Source organism: Aquarana catesbeiana, linkage group LG07 (assembly GCF_042186555.1).
Source record: "Aquarana catesbeiana isolate 2022-GZ linkage group LG07, ASM4218655v1, whole genome shotgun sequence".
NCBI lineage: Eukaryota > Metazoa > Chordata > Amphibia > Anura > Ranidae > Aquarana > Aquarana catesbeiana.
The window spans coordinates 22,220,645-22,240,496 of NC_133330.1; the positions used below are offsets into that span (position 1 = coordinate 22,220,645).

At 42.5% G+C, this 19,852-nt stretch overlaps 1 protein-coding gene across 1 annotated transcript in view; it reads left to right on the top strand.

Annotated features, from left to right (window-relative positions):
- The window catches only part of PLXND1 (plexin D1), a gene marked incomplete at its 5' end in the record, with an annotated part of 200,134 nt that overhangs the window by 118,961 nt on the left and 61,321 nt on the right, over positions 1–19,852 (top strand). The window contains 7 exon segments of the mRNA XM_073591756.1: positions 1,323–1,413; positions 2,728–2,997; positions 3,108–3,257; positions 9,531–9,645; positions 9,772–9,879; positions 11,229–11,341; positions 16,651–16,758. Of these exon segments, the coding sequence (XP_073447857.1) occupies positions 1,323–1,413; positions 2,728–2,997; positions 3,108–3,257; positions 9,531–9,645; positions 9,772–9,879; positions 11,229–11,341; positions 16,651–16,758 (955 nt within the window).

Below are 19,852 nucleotides of genomic sequence, written 5' to 3' on the forward strand. Positions count from 1 at the left end.
ATGCTTTTTTGTAGCTTTATTGTGCGTGTTGATTTTTGATTCGATTTAAAAGGGCCCAGTAGAGCCCTGGCTCAGTAGTACCCCCACTCAGCAGATCCCCAACTCATTAGTACCCCCATTCAGCAGATCCCTAGCTTATTGGTACCCTCGTTCAGCAGATCACCACTCAGTAGTACCCCCAGCTTTGCTGATTCCCTGCTAAGTAATAACCCCCAGCTCTGCTGATCCTCTGGTTTGCTGACTCTCCTCTCTCTCCAGTCCTTGCTTACCCCCTGCTGTATTGCTCCCACACTACTCAGCATGTGTTACATCTGCTAGTTTCTCAGGTCCCCCAGCTCTGCTGATCCTCTGCTGCTCAGTCCTCTCTCCCTGGTTCTCGCTCACCTTCTGCTGTAGTGTTTCCATGTTGCAAAGTACATGTGCTGTCCTCTAGTTACTCCATTCCAGTCTGGACCCCGCTCATCTTCCTGCTGCTCCTGGCTGCACCCCAGATGTGACGGTTGCACCAGACACTTCCGGAATATATACACATGAACTGGAAGGGACTGCTGATGACGTCTTTCTGGTTTGCGTGCTGGTTTCCCAGTGCATCTTGGGATATCTCATACCTGCAATACCTCCAAAACAAACCAAAGCTAATGCAGAATAAAAGCCCCTCAAAAGCTTCAGGTGCTGTAAGCGAGCATTGTCGTAAATGTCTTCAGTGGCATGACTTCGAGGATCTTTTTAACTATCTGCAAGGGTGGCATTCTGACCAAAACTGAAGGGGGGGGGCATCCTTCCCACTGGCCACCAATGAATTGGCTTTTCAGAGGCTCCAGAAGAACTGAAAATTATTTTACGGGTTCCTCTGGGCTAAAGGGCTTGAAAAAGGCTGTTTTAGAGAATTCTGTGCTTCAAATTTTAAAGAGATTTACTCGACCCAACAGTGACCATGGCAAGTTCTCCCACGCCTTGACATCATTTAGTATGGGCATAAAATTTAGGGAAACAAAATCGGCAGCATCACGAGAAACAATAGCACCCAAATATCTGAAAGAAGAGAGGGGGCTGTTTTAACCACAATGCGGGGCCAACTCCACGTTATTGTCCATGGTTATGGAATGGGATGTCCAACAAACTCATATAGGTGTGATGGTCAGCTGTCCACAAATTTTTGTTAATGCTGTGTAAGTTAAGTCCAGGTAAATGTTAAATAATACATTGCAGAGTTGTTGTACATGAAAACATTGAAGGAAATCTGTACTGCCTGCTGGATCACTGGTGAGGTTGGACACCACAAGGCCCAGCACTGAACATTTGATGTGTTTTCTACTTTGTAGTGGAGGTCGAATCATCACTCTTACTGGAGAACGATTCAGCTTGGTTCAAGATGTGACGATAAAGTTTAAAAACCACAATGGAGGACAATTGGTAAGTATCCACTTGAAGGCCTTTTCTGACACTTTTTGTTTACATGTAACAATCAGTATTTTTTTTTTGTCTTAGAAAATTACTTAGAATCCCTAAACATTTTATATTAATAGCAGAGGCCCTAGAGAATAAAGTAATGGGAGTTGCAATTTTTTATGTAAAAAAAAAAAGTTTTTTAAATCCAAATTTTTGTTTAAAAAAAAAATGCTTTTTTTTTTTCGTTTAATGCAAATTTAACGGTTTAAAATTGCGAATTGCTAATGGCAACAAACTATATACATTTTATTATCCAATGGCGACGCTTCAGAAGGCTTTACAGGTTACCACTTTACATTTACACAGAAGGTCTGGTACTAGAATTACTGCCCTTGATCTCAAATTCACGGTGATACCTCACATGTATGGTGCGATCGCTGTTTGCACAAGTGCGGGACCGACACGTGCGTTCACTTTTTTTTTTTTTTTACACGGTCCCTTTAAATATTTTTTATCACTTTTATTGTTATTACATGGAATATTACTATCCCCTGTAATGGCGATAGATAGTGACAGGTACTCTTTTTGTTTGTTTACAAGTGCGATACCTAAAGTGATGAAATGCTCATTGCTTTTGGTTTCTTATACCATAGAGATGATCGAAGCCATTCCGGTCTCTGATCAGCTCTATGGTCAGCTGGCAGAAACGGTGATTGCACTGTTGGGTTCCACGGTGAGACGTAGGAGCCCAAGAGAGCAGCGGAAGGCGGCGGGAGAAGGGGATTGCCCCCTCTCACTACTTGTAAAAGCAATCCAGCAGCTAGTTAGCTGCTAGGATTTCTTTGACAAGAAAGCCAACTGCCGGCTGAAAAAAACAATATCAGGATGATGCCTGCAGCTGTAGGCATCATCTCGGTATAACAACTCAAAGTCCAGTGACGTTCCAGCACATCGCTAGTCGTCAAGTGGATATTATGTGTTGCTTATACACAGCAGCTAGTTCAGTAAAGATACATTGTTAAAGTGGATCTGTGGGTAACTTTACTGACACTTTCCTGACATGTCACAATACACAGCAACAAAATTAGGGGATGTCCCCTTTAACAACAGGTGGTCACTCACTTCCTATTTTGGTGTCAACATTGGTCACCAGGACAAACAGAGAGTAGATCGCCCTAGAGGGATCACAGTCAGCCATAAAAACCAGACGGGGGATCTAAACCCCACCTTATCAAGAAGTTTGGCTTTAGATCAGTTTTAAGAGTTTTTGTTGAAAGCTGATGGTCAACCACACCACAGTAAGTCCAATCATGGTTGTTGTTCTGACTTTACTCTTAGAACTGCACGGTTATCAGTGACACTGTGATCACCTGCCCTTCCCCCACGGCGCCCAACACCACTATGGAGAAAATAAACATGAGTGTGTCCTTCTACATCAACGGTGTCTATGATCTGTCCAATGAGGAACTCGGGGATGACCCATCAGAGAAGGGATCCTTTAACAGCAAGTTCAGCCTGGAATATCAACCCAACCCCATATTCTACCCCTCCCAAAGGGAGAAGCTGATCAAACACCATGTTGGAGAACCTTTGACTTTGGTGATACATGTGAGGAACTCAGTAATGACTGTATTTTCTGCTCTATTTTTGGCAATAGAGTAACAAGCAACAAAAGGCTTAATTAGCTTCTAAGATTTTTTTTTTTTACCACTTCACAGAAAGAACACGATGACCTGGGCCTGAGAGAGGATGAGTATCAAGTCAAGGTTGGCCATACTCCATGTGATCTGATAGTTTTCAATGACAAAGTCATCCACTGCACCATCAACGGGTCATTGGATTCATCAGAGCGCTACCAACCTGTTACTGTGAGTACTTTTGGAAAATGTTTAAAGCGGTAATAATGTCTGCTTTTTTTATTTATACCTACAGGCATAGGGGCACGGCACCTCCAGCACCGAATGTATGTAATGGCAAGGGTGCTGGAGGGTCTATTGCCGTTGGGGGTGGTCTTTTGTTGCTGGGGAGGTCTATTCTTGCTGGAGGGGTCTTATGTTGCTGGGGGGTCAATTGTTGCAGGAAAGAATCCAGCTCCTTCTCCCGCTGCCTTCCGCCACTTTAATCAGTACCTCCCGAAAGTGAGTGGGAGAAGGAGCTGGAGGTGCTGTGCAGGTAGATATGAAAATACGTGGATGGATGCATGATTGGGGAGTTCCTTTAACGCACCTCTTGAGATGGTTGGAGTACACCTAACCCTCTGATGACTACACTTGAGAAGACCCCTATGATGCTGTGTGATTAGGGCACATTTTGACCTTTCTTTAATTAGAAGGTCATAACTATCTGGTAAGCATTGAATGGTGTTACCTAGTGGAGGATCTCTCAACCTACTACAAGATACCCCTATCTTCTAACTGTTCATGTCAGTGGAAATGGTCACTTTGGTTCACATTTTATTGGGACATTCTTGTTTTATATTTTATATGTGGACTTTTTATATTTATTTGTTACAGTAGTTATTATGTGGTTATCCTGAATATTTTTATGGGTCTATTTTTGTATCAATTGAACTACCTTTTCACTTTATTTGTATTATTGGAACTAGCACAGCATATTTATTTTATAGTTACGATATACTGTATGTGTCTTATGAGTGTATTCAGCTGTTTGCCTGAAATTCAGACTTAAAGAGGAAGTAAACCCTGATGGGTTTTACTTCCTCTTTTGCTCCCCGCAAGGCCTGCAAACTAAAAGCATAATGGGCTAGTATGCATCGCATACTAGCCCATTATATGACACTTACCTGCAAACGAAGCCCGCAATGTCCCCGCTGGAGGGCGCGTCCATCTTCGCCCCTCTTCCTTCTGGGGCGGCGGACTCCGACTCTGTGACTGGCCGGAGCATGCGTGCGGGAGCCGTCAGTCACGGCACACGCTGGGGGAAGAAACGGCATTCTTCACAGTGCATGCACCGATGACGATATCGGCGCACTACAAGTGAAATATCTCCTAAACGGCGCACGTTTAGGAGATATTTCCACTACCTATAGGTAAGCTTTATTCTAGCCTTACCTATAGGTAAATCTCACACAAAAGGGTTTACAACCACTTTAAAGTGATACTAAACAAACACTGTTTAATTAACATTGTCCCTTCTATTTCTGTATATGGATGATGGCGCTGTAATTATTTTAATTAATAAAAATAAAAAAATCTAAGTACTTTCTTTCCTAATCGATATACAGCTGTCACATGGCCCAGCTCTCTCCCAGCCTGTCTGCAGGGAAACAGTGGCAGGAGGAGCTTCTAGTCCTCTGCTGCTGGTCACACGTTCAAAATAGAAAAAAACAGCCTTTGGAATACAGAGTAAAAATAAATAATTTATAACAACGAACTGTTTTAAAGTGTCATACAAATATATATTTGGAATCAAATCTTTATTATTTGGCAATAACATGGTGTGGGTGGATTTCTGCCAGTCACAGGCTGTGTCACGCCCCTCCAGTCTGTGTCTTAGAATAACAGGGAGGTGAAGTCTCCATCAATCAAAATGTAATGTCCGCCCCCCCATTGGGTTTAGCTGGTTAGTGGGCATGGAGGAGTAGGGGGAAAGGAGTGGGCTGTCATTTACCACTGTGTATACGCCCACATGTGTGACTCTATAGTCACATGGGCTGCTTAGATGTGAAAGGGAGGAAATGCTCAGCATAGAAATTTACTGAAAACTGAGCATGTGCAGAGTTGCCACCACAGCTGAAAAATCCCTAGCTGAATTGGCGACAAGAAGGGGAAGATAGAGAGCAGCAGGATCAACCAGGTTTTTTGCAGAATACAGAAAACAAATCTCATAGTGACTGAGTGAGTATAAACAGCATGTAATACAACGTTTATTGATAGTTTTTGAAGATGTGGGCTTAGTAACACTTTAAAGTGGTTCTAAAGGCAGAAGGTTTTTTTATCATTCTATGCATTCAGATAAAGAAAACCTTCTGTGTGCATCAGCCCCCCTAATACTTGCCTAAACCCCATCTTGATCCAGCGATGTTGTTGTCTCAGCCATTCTCCCTCCTGATTGGTTGAGACAGCAGCGGGTGCCATTGGCTCCCACTGCTGTCAAAGTCAGTGAGCCAATGAGGAGAGAGAGGGGACAGGGCGGGGATGAGCCGCGGTGGACACACAGAGCAGCAGCTCGGCTTGTGTGCCTCATAGCAAGCTGGCAGGAGGGAGGGGCCAACAGCGCTGGTGAGGGACCCAAAAAGAAGAGGATCGGGGCTACTCTGTGAAAAACCACTGCACAGAGCAGGTAAGTATAACATGTTTGTTATTTTTAAACAAGAAAAACCCCAAGACTTTTAATATCACTTCAATCTCTCCTAAACACGAGTAGTATGCAATTGCAAAAGCACTAGTGGTGGACATTGGTCATCCTAAGACAACACTTGTCCCTGTCCTAGTTATCATTGCCGGAGCTGCGCAACTCATTGATGTCTTCTCCTCAGCTATGCCAACAGATTCCATAATCTCGTTCCCTTTCCTTCATGGAGAAGCTTACAGCAATTGTTGGGCCGAACACAGAAACGTTCCATCTTCTATGAACACTGTTTTGTTTGATAAGCATTCCAGATACTAAGGAGCTCCCACCATTATCATCTAACTAAACACCGCATGGCCTGATATTTCCATGACCCCGGCAAGCAAGGGCCAAGTGTGTCACATGCCTTGGCAAGAATCAGGCCGCCTTTGGCCACCCATAGATTTTTATTATTTCTCCATGTCATAAAACCATCATGTTTGGGAAAGCGTCCAAGCCAAAAAAACCAAGCAAGCATTGTGCATCGTTGTACAAGAAGAGCCTACAGCAATGGAATTTAAGTTATTAACCATCGCAAGACCCACCAAGCCCATCGTTGAGGTTTCTACCTCACTGTCCAGAATAAAATGTCTCAGTGTCGGTGGACTGACAAGGTCTTTGTCTTCGGATGACATATCTGGTAATAGACAAAAGTCACATGGTGGCAGTACGTGACCTCCAGGATTCAACAGAGAGGGCAAAAAATGTGAATATCCATTGTTCTGCTTTCCTGGCTATATTTCCACTGAGGCCAGCAATATTTTCTCGCAGCCAAATAAAGCGTCCGAATGTTTTTACTGCAATAGCAGAAAATCCCCTACAATTCCGAAGTGCCAGGTGGAGCGAGTAATAAAGGAGGGAATTTGAATTTCCCAATCTGACTCAAATAAAATCTAATGAAATAGGAAGAAATATATTGTATAAGAGAAGTATAGGACTTTCTGTGTTGGTGCTGATGCCACTTAGAAGGACTTAGGTTGGGATCGTTGTTCCCCCCATGGGGGATTTTGTATGGGTGGTTGGCATGTTTTGCCTGGTTGCTCCTGTTTTTTTGTTCGCCCACCCCTCATTGAGACACTGCTTTAGGATATCCCTATGGTCGAGAATTGAAGAGTTGTGTCCGTCAATGAATTTTTGAAAAAACTGGATTTTTTTTCATTCACCGTAAAATCCTTTTTTTCTCTCTTGACGAACACAGCATCCTCCCCTCTTTCTTTCTTTCTTTCTTTCTTTCTTTCTTTCTTTCTTTCTTTCTTTCTTTTTCTTTCTTTCTTTCTTTCTTTCTTTCCTTTTTATACTTTTATGCTTTTTGTCTAACTGGACTGCCTATAGCAGAGAGTGGGTTTATACCAGCTAGGTCGAGAGCTGTGTCCGTCAATGAACTCAGAAAAAGAGATTTTACTGTGGGTAAAAAAAAAAAAATCCGTATTTTTAGGCCAAATTAATTTTCTGTACAGAAAAATACCTGTTGAATCTGTCAGATATCCAGTGTCCTTGTAGCTCCCTATGGACTCAACTGAAATCTCAAACATCAGCTTTCCTAGTTCTCTTCTGTGAACTGCAAACCAACACCCCTTTATGTATCGGAGATGAGAAAAGAAGGGGGTGTTCTGAAGTCCTAATGCTTCCTATCCTAGGGTATTAACACTTCTCCTCCATAGGTACAGTTCAATGAGAAAGTGCTGTCACCGGGCCCTAGTACAGGACGTGTGTTACTGGCAGGATCGCCAGGTGCGATAGTGAAGTGATTGACGCCTGTCTTGTCTTTTTGAGTGGCGTGGAAACAACAGTCTTATGTGTCGTAGAAACGGCCCAGGAGAGAAGTGATGACAGGACCAATAGTGGGTGCATTGCATTTTCTGTGTACGCTCCACCCTATTGGGTCCAGCCTGTGGTGTAAGTGCTAAATGCAGCCTTCTGGTATTTGTTTTGTGGTCTTCTGACTTGTTGTATGGCCCTAAGGCCCTAATACCAATGAAGGCACAGCTCTCATTAGGACCAAAATTTGGCCTGAGGGCTGTTTGGTACTTGCTGTATAACCACTGCTTTGTAAAATGGCTGTAATAGTAGTGATCTGTAACAGTCTTTGGCTGTTGCCTGTAGCATGTCTCCAGTCTCCAACCATACCTGTAGCACATACACAGTCTCTGAAGGATGTCCATAGTCTCTGTTCATCTACTGAAGAGTGTCCACAGTCTCTGATAATTTCTTGAAGGATGACCACAATCTCTGGCATCTCTTGAGGAATGTGCACATTCTCTCCTGAAGGATGTCCACTATCTCTGATCATCTCCTGAAAGATGTCCACAGTCTCTGATCATCTCCTGAAGGATGTCCATAGTCTCTGTTCATCTACTGAAGAGTGTCCACGGTCTCTGATAAACTCTTGAAGGATGATTATCTGATCACCTCCTGAAGAATGCCCACAGTCTCTGATCATTTCTTGAAGGATGACCACAATCTCTGGCATCTCTTGAAGAATGTGCACATTCTCTCCTGAAGGATGTCCACTATCTCTGGTCATCTCCTGAAAGATGTCCACAGTCTCTGATCATCTCCTGAAGGATGTCCACAGTCTCTGATGATCTCCTGAAAGATGTACACAGACTCTGATCATCTCCTGAAGGATGTCCACAGTCTCTGATGATCTCCTGAAAGATGTACACAGACTCTGATCATCTCCTGAAGGATGTCCACAGTCTCTGATGATCTCCTGAAGGTTGTCCACAGTCTGTGATCATCTCCTGACATATGTCCACAATCTGATTATCTCCTGAAGGTTGTTCATTGTCTTTGATCATCTTCCGAAGGATATCCACAGTCTCTGATCATCTCCTGAAGGATGTCCACTGTCTCTGATCATCTCCAAATGATGTCCACAGTTCCCGATCATCTCCTGAAGGATGTCTACAGTCTCTCATCATCTCCTGAAGAATGCCCACAATCTGATCATCTCCTGAAGGATGTTCCTTGTCTCTGATCATCTCCTGAAGGATGTCCACAGTCTCTGATCATCTCCTGAGGAAAATCCACAGTCTCTGATCATCTCCTGAAGGATGTCCACTGTCTTTAATCATCTCCTGAAGGATATCCACAGTCTCTGTTCATCTTCTGAAGAATGTCCACTGTCTCTGATCATCTCCTGAAGGATGTCCACTGTCTTTAATCATCTCCTGAAGGATATCCACAGTCACAGTTTATCTCCTAAAGAATGTCCACTGTCTCTGATCAACCCCTGAGGAAAATCCACAGTCTCTGATCATCTCCTGAGGAAAATCCACAGTCTCTGATCATCTTCTGAAGAATGTCCACAGTCTCTGATTATCTTCTGAAGTATTTCCATAGTTTCTAATCATCTCCTAAGGGATGCCCACAATCTTATCATCTCCTGAAAGATGTCCACAGTCTCTGGCAGCCTTCTGTAGCTTAGCATATATTCTATGTCATGCTCAACCCTTTGGCGATGTCAGGAGCCACAGATGAGTTCGATCACCACTGCTGTACTGTGCCTCTTGAAGCTGCTTCCCAACATCCTAGTTTTTTTAGCCCAGAAACATGAATTTCATTCCTATCAGCCTCTGGGCTGATGTTTTTCATCTATACCTTTTCCTCTAGATTGCAGGTGACACATTTTTTCACAGGTTGTCACCTGCAGTCGTAAGTGTTACATCACATTCCAATGCAAGTGTCATTATCATCTGCCTGCAGCTCAGGCTCATCATAGTTGGATATATGTGGATTGCACAATCTGCACTAATGATATGATGTCTTTTTTTTTTTTTCCTCCACAGGTACAAGTCGGTAAATACAACCAGACCATCACCATGCTTCATCTGGCTGGCATAGATACGTCAATCATTGTGTCCGTGATTATCTGTAGCATATTGTTGCTTCTGTCTGTGGTGGGTAAGTGTGTGTTTATTAACCCGTCCAACTAAAGTAGGGGGGGGAACTAAAGTTATTTTATCATGATCATGGCTCAGATTGATTGCATTGTGCCAGAAACGCTCATTAGATGGTCTTCTCTCCCAGCGCTGTTTGTCTTTTGCACCAAAAGCCGACGAGCTGAACGCTATTGGCAGAAAACCCTCGTACAGATGGAAGAGATGGAGTCCCAGATCCGGGATGAGATCAGAAGAGGTAATTGGGTGGCATCTGATCAGCGAGATTCTGACGTTTTAGAAGTGAAGTCGGTTTTTGGCCACTATTGAAATATCATCTCATTGGCTTATTTCCAAACACGGTATTTTACAAGAATACATTGATAGAACTTTAATCCAGATGAAGTGTAGTAAACACATCAAATACTTTTCCTTGTCCCCCTTCCCTCCTGATCAACTTGCAAATAAAAAATTTCAGTCAGAAAACGTATTTTCTAGAAACATTGATATAATCACAGGGTCTGTCGCCGGTCTTTGCTCCAAGCTTGGTGGAAAGGGGTCGGCAGACTTCTGAAAAGGTCACTGTACCCTGTCTTGGTTCTCCTTTCAAAAGCATTATATAAAGAAACACATCCATGGCACCCCTTTAGATTTGTATGCTTCTCTCAACTGGCTAAAGGGTGCTGCAGATTTTAGCTGCGTAATCTGCTGATCAGTTGATTGATAACACTCTCTTAAAGTAAAATGAAGCAACTGATCAGCAGATTGCATAGCTAAACAAGACACGAAAGAGAGATGCTCAAATTCAAGAGCTGGTTTTTGTAAGGTGCCAATATCCCAAATCAAGACATCTACTAAAATTCATACATTATTCAATAAGTTCATGTTTTAAAAAATGGTAATCGGTACACAAAATACATATAAAAAAAAAACATTTAAAAACACTGGATCAATTCATCTTGGAGAACTACAAACATGATCTACAGTCGATGGTAAATGTGGAGTGATAATCCCGACGTGTTTCGCTGATTGATAGGCTTCTTCAGGACATATTAGTTATCACATCTGGGTGAGTAAATTAAAGTATATTTATAAATATGTACAAAATTTGAATGAATTCATATATTGCATAGACATGTAATAATTGTGTAACAGCAAAGAAAAAGAAACATTGGCAATAAGCACACAAAAAACATTCCATTAATACTATTGATACTATTAAAAATTGGTGGGGGGCATCCTACCGTTCCACTATATCCAAGAGGATTTTTATAACACCAAAATCCGTGAATCCAAAAAACACATTCAACAAGAAAGGGGAGACACACCACAGAAGAGGGAGAGATAGTGGTATGCTGGTTTGCACCACCCAGGAGCATGCACATCTAAAGGTATGCCAGGGATGTGTTCTTTTTATATAATATTTGGGAATAAAATGATTGATGACAGGGAAAGCTGTGACTATGTTGATGGGGGAATCAAGTGAATTTCTTTGGAGGTAAGAAAATCACATCGCTTGGCTTGTCTTTGGTTTTTTTTTTTTGTTTTTTTTTTATAATTCAAGGTCAGTAAGAAAACACTGACAGTCTCTTTTGTCTCCGGTTGCAGGATTCGCCGAACTGCAGACAGATATGACGGATCTGACCAAAGAACTGAACCGCAGCCAGGGAATACCGTTCCTGGAGTACAAGCATTTTGTGACCCGCACCTTCTTCCCAAAGGTACCCAACCCCCATCTGTGGATCAGTTTTATAAATACGGGATCAGTAACTCTGACACTTTTCTGTAGCAGATCTACAAAGCCAGAATCCTATATACTAGGAAGAAATCCATTAACTCCATGAAATCCAAGTAACTTTGATTTAAAGTAGATGTAAACCCTGACTTAAAGATAAAAAAAAACCTGATTAAAAAAAAAAAAAACTTCCATAGTAGAGCTAAGCCGGCACTCGGTACATCCGTCAAATTAAAGGTCATTATTGGCTACATATAAGTCACATCACATAACAGTTACAGCCGAAACGTGGTAGGGCACTTGTAATGTGACTTATATGTAGCCAATAAAGACTTTTCATTTGACGGATGTACCGGGTGCCAGCTTAGCTCTACTTTGGAACTTCTGCTTAAGTATGGAAACACTTTGCCTTGAGCACCCGTCTTCAACCACGAGGGACTGAACCGGTGCTTGAGCCTTGGTATTAAATATATGAATATGTGATTGCGCTGCTGCAATATAATCCTACCCACATGAACAATCAATATGTAAAATATACATCAATTTATAGAAGTAGCAAATAATAAGAATATAAATAAATAACAAATGACTGAAGAATTAATTATTATAAATGTGCCAAAGGTTAAATTGATCTATAAATAAATAAATATATGGCAATAAGTATATAGGAAAATATATATGTATATATCTATATATAGATATATATAGCTATATATCTATATATAGATACATGTATGAATATAGATAGATAGATAGATAGATAGATAGATAGATAGATAGATAGATAGATAGATAGATCTATATATAGATCTATCTATATATCTCTCTCTCTCTATATATATATATATAGAGAGAGAGAGATACAGTATCTCACAAAAGTGAGTACACCCCTCAAATTTTTGTAAATATTTTATTCTATCTTTTCATGTGACAACACTGAAGAAATGACACTTTGCTACAATGTAAAGTAGTGAGTGTACAGCTTGTATAACAGTGTAAATTTGCTGTCCCCTCAAAATAACTCAACACACAGCCATTAATGTCTAAACTGCTGGCCACAAAAGTGAGTAAAATGTTCAAATTGTGTCAATATTTTGTGTGGCCACCATTATTTTTCAGCACTGCCTTAACCCTCTTGGGCATGGAGTTCACCAGAGCTTCACAGGTTACCACTGTAGTCCTCTTCCACTCCTCCATGATGACATCACGGAGCTGGTGGATGTTAGAGACCTTGCACTCCTCCACCTTCCGTTTGAGGATGTCCCACAGATGATCAATAGGGTTTAGGTCTGGAGAAATGTTTGGCCAGTCCATCACCTTTACCCTCAGCTTCTTTAGCAAGGCAGTGGTCCTCTTGGAGGTGTGTTTGGGGTCGTTATCATGTTGGAATACTGCCCTGCGGCCCAGTCTCTGAAGGGAGGGGATCATGCTCTGCTTCAGTATGTCACAGTACATGTTGGCATTCATGGTTCCCTCAATGAACTGTAGCTCCCCAGTGCCGGCAGCACTCATGCAGCCCCAGACCATGACACTCCCACCACCATGCTTGACTGGAGGCAAGACACACTTGTCTTTGTACTCCTCACCTGGTTGCCGCCACACACCCTTGTCACCATCTGAACTAAATAAGTTTATCTTGGTCTCATCAGACCACAGGACATGGTTCCAGTAATCCATGTCCTTAGTCTGCTTGTCTTCAGCAAACTGTTTTCCGGCTTTCTTGTGCATCATCTTTAGAAGAGGCTTCCTTCTGGGACGACAGCCATGCAAACCAATTTGATGCAGTGTGCGGCGTTTGGTCTGAGCACTGACAGGCTGACCTCCCACCCCTCCAACCTCTTCAGCAATGCTGGCAGCACTCATACGTCTATTTCCCAAAGACAACCTCTGGATATGACGCTGAGCACGTGTACTCAACTTCTTTGGTCAACCATGGCGAGGCCTGTTCTGAGTGGAACCTGTCCTGTTAAACCGCTGTATGGTCTTGGTTACCGTGCTACAGCTCAGTTTTCATCGGGGTGCCATGTTGAAATTCCAGTGACCAATATGAGAGAGTGAGAGTGATAACATCAAATTTAACACACCTGCTCCCCATTCACACCTGAGACCTTGTAACACTAACGAGTCACATGACACCGGGGAGGGAAAATGGCTAATTGGGCCCAATTTGGACATTTTCACTTAGGGGTGTACTCACTTTTGTTGCCAGCGGTTTAGACATTAATGGCTGTGTGTTGAGTTATTTTGAGGGGACAGAAAAATTACACTGTTATACAAGCTGTACATTCACTACTTTACATTGTAGCAACGTCTCGTTTCTTCAGTGTTGTCACATGAAAAGATAGAATAAAATATTTACAAAAAATGTGAGGGGTGTACTCACTTTTGTGAGATACTGTATGTGTCAATTTCACCTTTGGCACATTTATATGAATGAATTTTCTAGTAATTTGTTATTTATTTTTATTATTTCTTAATTCTGTAAATGGGCTTAAAACAAGAGTTTGATTCAGTTGCTAATCAGATACGTTGATGATTAAATCCCCATTGTAGCCTTAATCCAGGCTTCTTAGTGAACTCTGTACAGATCCAAATACAGACTGTTGGTTCAGGCCCTGACGAAGGAGAAGGCTTTCCCCCGAAACATGTTCACTATATCTCATGTTCTTACGTTTGTACTAGGTACGCCTAACTACAACACCCAAAGATAAGGTAGCAGCCTAGAACCAAAACCAGGTCGGCGAGGTCCTGGTGGGGCCGTATATATTTCAGTGTACTAAAGCTGTATACATGCTCAGTGCAAAGTCGGTTTGGAATTTTTCATCCAGTTGCCTGTTGTTCTCCTACAGGTGGCACCTGGTGCGTCCATTGTGCATATAGGGATGCGGTCCATTAGGCAATTTTTAAATGCCACTTTAGATTAATGGATGCAGGATCTGCTATATAGCGATGACAAATGATTTTCATAAGGAAACCACGCAAAAGATATGGGAAGGAAATGGTAAAAACAACCATCTGGAAAAGGAAGTGAGAACTGAAGATGTTTGTTTAGCATTGGGTAAAATCTGTTTTTGCTGGGGTGACCACAGACAGTAATGCTCTTCACATGCCAGCTTATTGTTAGAAAAACAGAAGGAAGACACATGTCCTCAGATCAGAAGTTGACACATTGTGAAAGAGGCATGTGCTGCTCTAAAATCTTCCCATTCAGCAGAAGTATGACCTGAATTACCCCCCCCCCCCCCCCCCCAATCCAAACCTGAATAGAGCCCAACTCTAAACAGAATACCACCACCTATCCTTATCTCCAAAACATAGGGGGGGGGGGGGGGGTTCTATAGTCCGCAGAAGAGAACTGGGTGTGTGGTTTGGAGCACTTAATACAACGTTCATCTGGCTTGGTGATTCATTTGAAATATTTTTTAAAAACATCAAATACAGCCAACATGTTTTAGGTGGAAAGGCCTCCTCCTTCTCCAAGGCTTGAACCAATAGTTTGATTCAGTTGGCTGCCCTCATTGCTATTTAAATACATTGATGATTCAAGCCCTATTTGTAGCCTTAATCCAGGCTTCTTAGTGAACGCTGTGCAGATCCAATTACAAACAGTTGGTTCAAGCCTTGACGAAGGAGAAGGCTTTCACCGAAACATGTTTGCTGTATCTCGTGTTCTTACGTTTGTACTAGGTACGCCCAACCGCAACACCCAAAGATAAATCTGATGAGCAACTGGCTTGTCTATCATGATCAGGGGGGTAGCAGCCTAGAACCAAAACCAGGTCCCCCCTTCCCCTCACACACCACACTCGCACCCAGAGCTGGGACAAGGGGTGGGTAAGAGGAGCAGCTGCCATGGGCATACTCCAGATCAGGTCATGGCTTAATGTCTGCTCTGATAGCTACTGCATTTACACTGTGCTCCAACATGCCTGCTCTCCACCCCATCTGCCCACAGCTGGTGTGAAATACACACTGTGCATGCACAATTGTTTTTTAAGTGCTTTAGAACAATTTGGCCACGCATGTGCAGTGTACACTCCATGCCAACCATGGGCAGCTGGAGCAAGGGGGCAGAGAATGGGCAGAGGGGGGAATTCCTATTCTACGGTATGTATTAGCAGCAGGGAATGTGGGCGCAGTTCTGGACTCTTGCCCTAAGTTCTGGATTAACCTGTCCTGATACTGCTTCCACCACAGGTTTATCTTCTTAACTCCTTCACACCGCCTCCTGGTAGCCTTTTAAGTGGGCTTTAATGCCCAGGAAGCAGTGCAGCTTCTTTATCATGTGACCAATGGGATTGGCTCTCACAGCAGTCACATGTTTGAGAGCCTACCCTGCTGGCTCCCAATCAGAAACCATAAATGAGAGCTGTCAGTTACAGCTTAGTCAGTGTGCTGGGAGCGCACTCTAGGCACACAACCTCAGGCAGGCATTGGACTCCTGTGTGCAATGGTTGGGCGTTGAAGCCCCAACTGCCATCTCAGGCCACCCAACCACCACTTCAGGTCACCATGGAAGCCCAACCACCACCTCAGGTCACCATGGAAGCCCAATCACCATCTCCAGCAACGCAACCACAACCTCAGGCCACCCAACCACTAACTCGGGTCACCATGGAATCCCAACCACCACCACAGGCTACAAAACCACCACCTCAGGTCACTATGGAGCCCAACCAACACCTCAGGTCACCATGGAAGTCCAACCACCACCTCGGGCTACCCAACCACCACCTCAGACCACCCAACCACCACCTCGGGCCACCCAACCACCACCTCAGGTCACAATGGAAGCCCAACTACCACCCCAGGCCACCATGGGTGGCAGTTGGACGTTAACACCTACTTTTGCTGCTGTGGTCAACAAAAGTTTAAAGATCTAACTTTTCAACAAATTCTCATTCTCATCAGTCCAGCACTCCCACACATCTACCATCCAGAAGAGAGCCAGGCAGGGCTGATAACACACCGCAAAATTTCAGTTTAGTACAGGCAGAGAGCACAGAAATTTAGGAGCTCACTCGATTTTCTGGCAGGATCACATTTTTTTTGTGCTTGTTGGAAAGATATAATAAAACCAACAGATAAAAGGGGAACAAATAAGAGAAGATCATTGTTGGGTTTACATAAATCTTATATTTACAGTTGCTTGTGTGACCCTTTGGGGTATGGTACTTGATGCTTTCACGTCATGAATTAAAACTCTGGACCTACATAACTCATGCATTGACTTCCAGGAGATATGAGGATTGTAAAGGGTTTTCAATGGAGATTCTATGTGATTGTCTTCCTTAGTGCTCTTCCTTGTATGAGGATCGCTACACCGTGCCCATGCAGAACTTCAACTCCCAACTGAAGATTCCAGTGCCTGAGACCCACCCGCTGCTGTCCCCCGACTGGAGGGTGAGTCCAGATATAACCTTGTCATTACCATTATTACCATTATTAAATTCTTTATCTTCTCAGTTATCGTTAAAGTGAATCAGTGTCCTGCCCATATAGTGCAAAAGCAACAGGTTCAGCTAAAGGGGACCTCCACTCACATTTCAGAATTTACTTAACCATGCTCCTCCAGCCTGTAAGAACGATCAAGCAGCTGAACTGCCGCTATGATTGTTCTTACGGTGCACAGAATCGCCGGCTCTAAAAGATGATATCTAAATGATGCCTGCAGCTGCAGGCATCATTCAGATATCCCCATTAAAAATCATAGACGTCATATGAGCTGGAAGTTTAAAGTGGATGTAAACCTATTCATGAAATCTGAGCTGGGCACATATACCTGCAGTGTTTACTTATCTCTCTTCAAAGCTCTGAGTCTCATGTTTTTCTGCTGCTCCGTTCCTCTGTTATCACCATGATAACTTCTGACAGGTTCTCCGACACAGGAGATAAAAGCAGCTGGAAAATTGTGTCGGGGAGGGTGCATTGAGATAGATTATCAGAGAGCTTGTCTATTCACAGTAGAGCTCTGCATGTTTCTTCGTTCCCTGCTTATGTGGAGGGGGAGGGGGGTGTCTTTCCTCTAATCAGCTCTCACAAAGTGTATTCCCGGACTCCACACCCAGTGCTGGAACAGGAAGAAAGAATTCTAACACGATGTGCGCTTTCTTAAGAGCGTAGAAAGCTGAAGACCGCAGATATACAAGTGTAGGGAGATTTGTTTCATCTCTGTGTATCATCTGAGGCTGTTCACTTCTCTGGGTATATGTGAAGGTTTACATCCACTTTAACCCTGGATTAAAGATGCTCAGGTCAGCGGCCCAGTGTCATAGCTCCCAACTGTCCCTGATTTGGAATAAAGTCCCTCTCCTCTTTCCTCCTCATTTGTCTCTCATTTTGATCTGATCTATATAGTTGTAAATAAAATGCACTATTTATCTTTCAAAAAGGGTTTCCCAGCGCTAAACCTTTCATCTGATTTCTAAACTGCTGCATTTGTAAATTTAAAAAGCCAATATAAAGGAATAGTAGTGGTAAAAATAAAACACTCGTGGGTTTACCTATTTTTTTTTTTTGTATAATTCTCCTTTAAGGGGGCGTGGCAGGGGCGTGTCCTATGCCTGCATGCTTTTGCTAATAGGTGTCCCTCATTCCCATCTCAAAAAGTTGGGAGGTATGCCAGTGTACTGAAGTCATACACAGCCATGGAACTAGCATTGCAGAAGAAGCTGCACAATATCCGTCCTTGTGTTTTGTCTCGGGTTTCCTATAAGTCTTTTTCCAGAACAAGGAACGGTGAAACCTTACACTGCATCGCGGCCTCGGCTCTCCCCGCTTCCCCAGGAGAACGGAGATCTGTCTCTTCCCAGAGCTTATTTTCAAATCCTTCCAGAAAAAAAAAAAAAAGAAAAAGGGGATTTCAACCTTCAGATGATTCCATTACCCTCTAATATCTCTTTCCATTTCCAGACATTAGTTTCTGTTGGTCAGGATAGGTTGAGGACAAGTTACAGACAAGTCCTTAAAACTGAAAAAAAATATTAATGTTTGCACTTTTTTCAAGTGTTGTTTCCTTTCTTTTTACTATGTAATGCTAACAATTTTTTGTTATGTAAATAAACATTAACCCCTTCGCGCCTAAGGCCCCTTTCACACGATAAGCCCACTCGGATCCGCCTGAAGAACGGACAGGGGGATCTGAGTGGATCCAAGCGGGCTTATCGTGTGAAAGGGGCCTTAGGGTAAAACAAATCTAAATGCCTAAGCCCTATTTTGCAACTTTGACATGGGTTAGCAAAACTGTACATATCACCACAACTATTTTGGACTTCCAGGTGGATTATACCACATTATTTTTTTTAGGACAAATTGGGCTTACATTTGGTGGTAAATGGTAATGGATTTCTCCTGATTATTTTTTTTTTATTATTATCTAAGGAAAACTGACCCAAAATAGTAAAAAAAAAAATTTTTAAATTCAACTTCTTGCTACAAGTATAACCTACCACCAAAGAACAAACCAATTTAAATTCTCCTGCTCCTGACAATCGCAGTGATACCACATATGTGTATATTAGCTGATGTTTGTACAGTAGACCAGCCCAGAAACAACAGTGCCCATTTTGCTTTTTTTTTGCTTTTTAAGACTCCATTTACACTAGCTCGTTTTTTTGATGCATTTTGCATTTTGCAGAAATGCATGGGAATTTTTTAACATGGGTTCCTATGGAACATGTTCACATCAATGTCTTTTTGTACCTCTGCATTTTTGGAAAGGGTCAGGGACTTTTTTTCATGCAAAATGCAGCATTTTGCATGTAATAGAATTCAATGGACCAGCATCAAAAACGCAAGTGCAGCGTTTTTACAGCATTTTTGCAGCGTTTTTTATGTGTTTTGTGTTTTTGGCGGTTTTTTTTTTTTTTTTAAACTGTATACAGTCTAAAAAATGCTGTAAAAAAAAAAAACTCAAAATGCGGCAAAAACGCTGTAAAAACACTACAAAAACGCTGCTCAAAAACGTGACAAGCATCACAAAAAAAACTCCAAAAACGCTCAAAAGCAACATGCATAGATGTGAATTGAGCCTTATCCTACCTAAAACACACCGACACTGACACTCACACTAATGTAGAAAAAATCCTGTCCAAAAAATACTGACCCTGATCTTGACTCAAACACTAACCTGGGGCTGACCTAGATCAAATCTTGATCTAGGTTTTTTGTTTTTTTTTTTAATTATTATTTAAAAAAAATTTTTTACACACACTTTTTTTTTTTTTTTTTTATCTCTGCAAGAACGAAGAAAGATACAATGTATCTGTCTCTTACATTCACAGAGACAGAAAACAGGGGGGTGAGCTTCACAGTGACTGATCACTGTGATAGCCAATCAGAGGCTATCACACCGAACAAATGACCCGAAATTTCGGATCCCGATCGTTAGCTGGGAGGAACTTGACTGACCTGCACAGAGTCCTGACCTCAACCCGATAGAACACCTTTAGGATGAATTAGAGCAGAGACTGCGAGCCAGGCATTCTCGTCCAACAAA